An 8246-nucleotide genomic window follows, 5' to 3' on the forward strand; every position below is an offset into this window, starting at 1 on the left:
AGAAGGCCAAAGGGAGACAGGTTTGGATGACAATTCTTAAACAGGTGCACTTGCCTGGGGCTTCCTGTTTCCTTCATGTCACAAGAGAAAAATAAATATGTGTTTAAGCCTGGTTTTCAGGCACAGTTGACAATCCCTAGCTGAAATAGGTGACTTTTTTCTTTACCTATGGCAAAAACCTCTAAAGATACTGTGCTTGAGTTCATGGCATAGCAAGGGACCAAGAAATAAATAGGAATCTCCCCCAAAAAAACCTCCAAAATAAGTGCCAGGTACAGTGGAGCACACCTGTGGTTCCAATTACTCAGGAGGTGGAGGTAGGAGGATCATAGTTCAAGACCAACCCAGGCAAAGTTAGCACAGGACCCTACCTGAAAAGTAAGCTAAAAAGCAAAAGGACTGGGGTCGTGGCTCCAGTGGAGGTCCTGAGTTCAAAATCCCAGTACTGCAAACAAACAAACAAAAACTTCATCTAGATGCTCCCATCCTACCTTCTCTCTCTCTTTTTATTATTATTATTATTTTGGTGGCATTGGAGTTTGAACTCAGGGTCTACAGCTTGCTAGACAGGTGCTCTTACTGCTTGAGCTCTCTCTTTCTCTTGCTAATTGTCTGGACTATGGGATGTGACCTACTCTCCATGGACAGGGCTGGGCAGGATGGTTCCACAGAGAGGATTTTGGTTCATCTCAACTTTTCTGACCAACACAAACCTTACTTTCTATTTTGCATTAAGAAAATCAGGGCTCTTCCCTCTCGTGGCAAATTTCCCAGCATCTTTAAGCCACAGGGACTACCATCTGTCTCCAAGACACACACACACACATACACAGTGTTGCTGCTGGGGAAGATGAGTCACATGTGTGACAGGAGCAGGCAAGAGGAGGAAAACAGAAAGAAGGCTAGGCTTAGGAAAAGGAAAGTAGAGAGACCAGTTCTGCCCCCTGTTCAGCTCACCTTTCACAGGCTCAGCCATCACATAGCTGCCAGCACACCAAGCTCTACTCAGGGAATCTGTGTCACTCCACATCCAGAATCTCTCCTTGGTGTCAAGGTCAAGGCTGAAAGGCAGCCCAGAGAACAACCAGCTACCTGCCTTCTGCCCTTTGCCAAGGGTGGTGTGAGCCCATGAAAGTCACCTGGTGGTCGGGCCTGAAAACCATGCGTGTTTAGGGGGTGGGGCTCTTTCATCCATTCCTGGTCTGAAGGTCAACTTTGCATGGACAGCAGATGGAAAAGAGGGTCCGGGGAGGAGGGAAAGGGTCAGAAAACCTCTCTGGGATCTAGAACTAGAAGAGAAGTCCTCCCAAGCTCTCAGTTCTGTCTCACAATCAAATCCAATTCCTTTAAATGCTCATGCAAACCCTGAAAGCTAACAGACAGCATAGACTGGGTAGAAGGAAGTGTGACGGGTATTTTCCCTCTAGCCCTGTGGTTCCAAAATGTTTGTAGAGACAGGGAGGGAGGGAAAGAGGGAGGAAAGAGCAACACGTCTGGGAGCTGGCGGTAGAACAAGAGCCACACTGTGCAAAAGTGAGACCTGCCTGGATCCTGGGAGACTGGGGTCAAAGGTCATGGCACCTTTGTGTTTCTAGGGAAAGTGGAAAGAAACCTGACCACTCAGACACTTCTTGCCTGGTCCTTGCGTCCTCCTCTGTTAGGTCTGGGGGCTGTGGCCTGAGACCCCTCAGCACAGAGGGAACATAGCGAACTGTGAGGGCCACACCCACAGCCAGACAGAGAGAGGCATGAGGAGAGTGGGGGAGAGTGTGGGGAGATCAAGAGGCAGCCATGAAGCTGGGCATGGTGGCTCACACCTGCAATCCCAGCTACTTGAGAGGTACAGATAAGGAGGATCCACGTTCAAGCTTAACCCAAGCCAAAAAAAAAAATAAATAAATAGAAATAGTAGAACCTTATCCCAAGGAACAAGCTGAGCATGGTGAAATGTGTCTGTAATCCCAGCTACTCAGGAGGCAGAAGTAGCAGGATCATAGTGCAAGGCCAGTCCAGGGCAAAAAGGCAAGAACCTATCTGAAAAATAACTAAAGAAAAACAGGGCTAGGAGTATGGCTTAAGGGGTATCGTGTTTGCCCAGTGAGTGTGAGGCCCTGAATTCAAATACCCAGTACCAGAGAAGAAGGAGGAGAAAGAGAAGGAGGAAAAGAAAAAGAGGAAGAAAAAGAAGAAGAAGCAGACCTGCTCCTAAATGCTTGTTTTCCAGTAAACTTACAGTTTGTAATTAAATCTTGGTGAATATTTATGGAAAGTCATAAAAGCAAAATGACACAAATAAATTTGATAGCAAGCAACAGGTCTCTTCCTTAGTTCTCATTTATATGGGAATGCCTTATGTGTACTAGGGAAGGAAATAAATGGAGACACAGAGCTTCTTTATGCTAGAGGAGAACTATGCTGTAGAGAACAAAAGGCTAAACATCAAACTGTCTGGACCACGGGGTCCTAGGTCACACAGAGAATGAATGAAGGGAAAGTCACTAGGGAACAGGTACATCCCAGGGAAAGAAAAGGGCTTCTGTGAGCAGGGAGCAGACGCCAATGAGAAAGCAGAGACTCGTTCCCTGAGTCAAGAGGGAAGCACGGAGGCTAGGAACATAGCTCAATGCTATAGTGTTTGCCTAACATGCATGAGACCCTTGACTCCATTCCCAGGACAAGAAAGAAGAAAGAGAGAGAGAGAGAGAGAGAGAGAGAGAGAGAGAGAGAGAGGGGAGGGAGGGAAGGAAGGAAGGAAGGAAGGAAGGAAAGAAGGAAAAGAAAAGAAAGAAAGAAACTCAAAGGGGAAAACATGTCCTGACCATCCTTGTTTCCTCAGGTGTGTATTTCAAAAGTACTTTAAGAGCCTCTAACCTGGAGCTACACGGATCAAGGAGGAGGAGAGAGAGAAAACAAAAGTGATTCAGTTCAAGAAAGAAGAAATACATGGGAGAAAAGAATGGAGCTGAGCCCAGGCATGGTAGCACATTCTTGTTGTCCCAGGTACTCAGGAGGTGGAGGTAGGAGAATCACTGTTCACCAGCCCAGGCAAAGGTAGTGTGATACCCTTTCTGAAAAAGAAACTAAAAGCAAAAGGACAGGGGACATGGCTCAAGTGCTTCCGTACCAAGCACAAGACCCTGAGTTCAGTCCTCAGAACAACAAAAAAAAAAGACAGGGTACCTAAACTTGGGCCTCCTGGATTCCTGACACTTTCCCAAGTGAGATGGCACAGCTGTGCCCTGTGCCTCCAAATATTTTGCTGAGTGCCTTACTGTCTACGAAGCTGCCTGACGGGCTTGTGAGCAGGAAACACTCACCGGTATCTATCAAGTCATCTGCAAGGGCTCTGGCCATATGCTCTCTTTCTGCGAGCTCCTAGAATCACCCAGAAACCCTGCAATGTCAGTGTTCCCAGGTTCACTTGGAAAAGGAAACGAAAGTTCAGAAAATTGATCTGCCCCAAAGTCCCAGCGAAGAGACTTGGATTTGAGCTCACATCTGCACAACCCTAAAATCCCACGCTATGTCCAAACAAGACACAAGAAAGGAAGAGCCAATCTGTTCCAGCTGGGAGGTGGAAGGGAACTTGTTGGGGTGGAGAACAGGAGACCATATAGAAATTAGAAGATCATAAAATAAAAGGAAACAGGAGAATGAAATTGACATTCTAGGTATTGACAGAGACTCAAATCTGTCTTGGGAAGTGGGGAAAATCTGTCTGGGTTTTTAAAAAAAAAAGCCAAAAAACAGGAAGTAGGGACAGAAAAGAAATCTGGATTTGGAAGTCAAAATGGGGATCTCCAGGGAGAGAAGAGAGACGCAGAGCCTTTGCTTTGGATTTGAGAGGAAATAGTGCTGTTACTGACCTTCCTCTCGCTGGTCACATGACCAGGGCTGATATAAAAGCTTCCCACCAGCCAGGTCCCAGACAATTTTTTCCTGTGTAAGATGGACAGCAGCAATAGCTAAAGCTGTGTTCCTTCTCCTCGGAGCCTCCAGACTTCCCTTCAGGACCTAGCCAAGAAGCCACCTGTCAGGAACGAAGAGAAGGCAAGGCAGCTAGCACAGTGTGTGTGCCCTGGGATGAAATGCCAGGACCTGAATTTGAGGGGAAGGTGTTGGGGCTGGAGGAAGTCTGTCAGAAACTGAGTGTGAGGCTCAGAACCAGGTGCAGATGCCAATGTGTGGGGCAAGGTACCACGGCCCAGGGAATCAAGAAAGGACAGAGGGGCAAGGCTGTGTGGGCAGCATGGGTCATCAGCCAAGTGGAAACTGAGTCACTCCCTGAAGAAGCGCTCCATTTAGAGTAAAGCACAGACTGAGGAGACAGTCATAGCCTGAGGGTTTTCTGAATATCTGTCTTGGGGACAGTCCCTATGGCACAGTGCTGGCTTGCCCTTCCTTCCGCTCTGCCCCTGCTCTGTGCTGTCGAGTTTCCTCTTTTCAGTAGAGTCCCAGAGTTGGACAAGTGAACAGGGTGGAGGAAAATCCATGTTCTGCAAAAGAGGAGGACAAAAAGTGGGGATCTGGGCTCTGAGCCAGCCTGAGGCTTCGTGTTCTGGAAGCCTCCTTGTCCTGGGATGCACCTTCCTGCACTCTCCTGGCTGCTATGCCTTCCTCTCCCCAGCTCTCACTGAGAAAGGCCTTCAGTGGAGCTGTAAACAGCAACTTCCTATATGTCCGGGGATGGTGGGAGGGGAAATTCCCTTCGGAAGCCAAGGGTTGGTCTCCCCCAGCGACACAGGATGGCAAAGGTAATAAGGGCTGCCTAATATCCCGCCCAAGGCAAAGTCAATAATTGCTCTGGGCAGTTCTGGCAGGTGGCGTCAGCAAGCAGTGGTGGCAGCAGACAGCTTTGGCCTGAGAATAGGAGAGTGCCAGGGAGAATGTGCACATTCTGAACCAGAAGCAGAGGGGCCACAGGCTGAGTGGGGCCTCCTGACACTGCTCTTTTGCATCCTCCTGCAGAATGATGCCCGACTGGCACAGCTCCCTGATCCTCATCGCCTATATCTTCATCTTCCTCACTGGCCTCCCTGCCAACCTCTTGGCCCTGCGTGCCTTCGTGGAGCGGGTCCGCCAGCCCCAGCCTGCACCCGTGCACATCCTCCTGCTCAGCCTGACCCTGGCGGATCTGCTGCTGCTGCTGCTGCTGCCCTTCAGGATCATCGAGGCTGCGTCCAACTTCCGCTGGTACCTGCCTCAGATCGTCTGCGCCCTCACGGGCTTTGGCTTCTACAGTAGCATTTACTGCAGCACGTGGCTGCTGGCCGGGATCAGCATCGAGCGCTACCTGGGCGTCGCCTTCCCCGTGCAGTACAAGCTCTCCCGTAGGCCCCTATATGGGGTGATCGCTGCTCTGGTGGCCTGGATCGTGTCGTTTGGTCACTGCACTGTCGTGATCGTTGTTCAGTACTTGAACTCAACCCAGCAGGTTGGAAATAGAAACGAAATAACCTGCTATGAGAACTTCACCCAACAGCAGCTGGAGGTGGTGCTGCCCATGCGGCTGGAGCTGTGTCTGGTCCTTTTCTTTATCCCCATGGTGGTCACCATCTTCTGCTACTGGCGTTTTGTGTGGATCATGCTCACCCAGCCCCACGTCGGGACCCAGAGGCGGCACCGAGCTGTGGGGCTGGCTGTCGTGACGCTGCTCAATTTCCTGTTGTGCTTCGGACCTTATAATTTGTCCCACCTGGTGGGATTTTACCAAAGACAAAGCCCCCCGTGGCGGGTGGAGGCTGTGTTATTCAGTTCGCTCAATGCCTCTCTGGACCCACTGCTGTTCTATTTCTCTTCCTCAGTGATGCGCAGAGCTTTTGGGCAAGGGCTGAGGCTGTTGCGCAGCCGGGGCTCCTCCCTGCTGGGACGCAGAGTCAAAGAGACAGCAGAGGTGACTACTGGGGACAGGGGCATGAATCAAGGAGAGGGGATGCCAAGTTCGGACTTCACCACTGACTAGAGATTTCCCTGGAGGAAATTGTGTTCCCTGGGAGAGGGAAGCTCCCAGATACAGACATCCTTAGACATGATCCATGACTGGGACTTGGTTTAAAAAACCTCTCTTGCCAGCTTGGTATCCCTGCCTGACTGAATTTTCCCTTCCTAATGAGTATAGCTCAAGGATGCAACAAGAAATGGGTAGGCCTAGAAGCATCATCAGGCAGGGTCTTGAAAGCAAGGTAGCTACTATGAATTCAGTCCTTGTGAGATACAAAGTCTTAAAGCAATCTTGCTACACTGCTAGGCATGGGTCTGGCTGTTTTCATGGAAGGAAGGCAACAGAAAGAGATGGAAAAGAAACAGCAAATGAGAGAGAAGAAATTTCAAAAGGTTCTGAGCCCGGGGGACAAAATAGGGGAGGACTGGGGGCTTAGATCTCTAATGATATGGGGTTCATTGTATCAGTGTGATGTGAGGCTTTGTAAGTGTACTCCATTCATTATCCCATGGTATCTTGTCCCCTCCATTAAACTGGGAGTTGCCTGAAGTATGGGGTCTCCTCTTTATCCTCCACTGCACCCCACTCAGGCCAGGATGTGGCTTTTGGTACCCATCAATCTGAGATTGAAACTGACTAGCACAGGAAAGAGCAATCTTGTCTGGAAGATTGAAAATAAAGATTATGAAACTCTAAAGTGAGTGTCCACGGTGTTTGCGACACTTCTGACAGCCCAAGAAGGGCAAACGTGGGATGGGGAAACCAGCAGCAGCAGAAGGAGAAGAGGATGTAGGGGGCACCCCAGAAACCTTTTCAGATAAAAATGTACTGAGGGCGAAGTAAGTGGGGGGTGCTGATGGAATCCTGCTTAGATTGATGACTAAAGAGCCAGCTTAGAAAGAGGAGGTGGGTGAGTCCTGATTCAGAGCTATCTGATCCATCATAAAGGCTTAAAAACACATTCCCTCCTGCAGTTCCCACCCAGCACGACTGTACCTCGAGAGCTCAGAGCTATCGTCCCTTTGCCTGCCTTCTCTCCCTTCCCAATGATACTTGCCTAACTCATTCTTCCACTATGAGGACTCCTTGACCAGTCTCTCCAGTTGAGTTCACTAACTCTCCAGCCCTATATTGTAGTTTGCAACTTTGGCTGTACATCAGAGGAATAGGTAGAGGGGCTGAGTATGGTAATATATGCCTACGATCCCAGGGAGACTGAGGCAGCAGAGACTCAAGGTCCAGGGCAACCTGGCCTACAATAGTGAGACCCTGTCTCAGAACAAAACAAAAGGATTTACAAGTGAAAATACTACAGAGAGCCACCCAAACCTACTGACAGGATCTCTGAGGATGGGGTTCCAGCAGGTGAGAGTCACAAAGTGACTTCCTCAGGGACTGCTGCCTTGGCTCAGGGTCCCAATCTGTCCAAGCCAATTAGCCTTCAGAGACCTTTCCTGCCTCACCTCTCCCACATTTCCCCCATTTTTTAATCATGTGCTTGTTCCCTTCTTATAAACCCCACTCAATACTCACCTTTTCAGAAAACCTTTCTTTATTATTCCCACCCAACTGAGAGCTCATTATCTGGTTCCCTTCTTCAAAAGAAGGCTAGACTGGCGTCCTAAGAGACCTGACTTCAGGCCTGTACATCTTACCAGATGGGTGGCTAGGCGCAAGTCACATCCTGCCCTCCCCACCCCTCATTTCCATCAACGAGAGGAGAGTGTATTCCTCTCAGGCTTATTCTGAGGATCAAATGTGATTGCAGCTGGGGATGGAGCTCAGGGGTAGAGCACATGCTCAGCATTTAAGAGGCCCTGAGGTCCATCCCCACACCAAAAAGTGATGTGATTGCAGATGTAAAATTGCTGAGAAATTATAGAGTATTCATTAGCTCCAAGATGTCAATCCTTATGAAGCATGGATGAACTATTGTTAATGGCAATGGTGCAGTCTGTGATCAGATTTCCAAATTCTTTGTGTCCCATGTGGAAGAATCCATGGCAGGACACGTGGGTGTAATGGAGTTTATTAAAAGTTAGGGAAGGGAAATGCAAAAGGGGACATGATGGGACCATTTGGAAGCTGGAAACTGGACGCAGAGAGCGTCTTTCTCTTTTCCAGGTGCTTTTAAAACTTATGCTAACCTATGGGAAGGGAAGAACCTGGTGATTCCCAACCAATAATCATGAGTTGGGAGGGGCATGGGTGATCCTAAAGCTACTCACATTTGCAATTGAAAAGAAGGCTAGAGAAAGAGAGGAATGTTCAATCTGAAATATAATATTAAGTCATATATTTTCTA

The 8246-nt window shown here is 48.8% G+C and overlaps 1 protein-coding gene across 1 annotated transcript; it reads left to right on the top strand.

Annotated features, from left to right (window-relative positions):
• The first annotated feature begins 3942 nt into the window (after window positions 1–3942).
• LOC109689119 (free fatty acid receptor 2) lies at window positions 3943–6588 on the top strand. The gene is made up of 2 exons (XM_020167841.2): window positions 3943–4050; window positions 4969–6588. Exon 2 carries the CDS (start codon window positions 4970–4972, stop codon window positions 5960–5962), a length of 993 nt encoding a protein of 330 aa, XP_020023430.1. The 5' UTR covers window positions 3943–4050; window position 4969; the 3' UTR covers window positions 5963–6588.
• Window positions 6589–8246: the final 1658 nt, after the last annotated feature.

This window comes from Castor canadensis, chromosome 16, assembly GCF_047511655.1.
Source record: "Castor canadensis chromosome 16, mCasCan1.hap1v2, whole genome shotgun sequence".
Classification (NCBI taxonomy): Eukaryota; Metazoa; Chordata; class Mammalia; order Rodentia; family Castoridae; genus Castor; species Castor canadensis.

Bases quoted from the DNA above. Each gene is read 5' to 3' on its own strand.
- LOC109689119 (XM_020167841.2), top strand. From the start codon at position 4,970: ATGATGCCCGACTGGCACAGCTCCCTGATCCTCATCGCCTATATCTTC.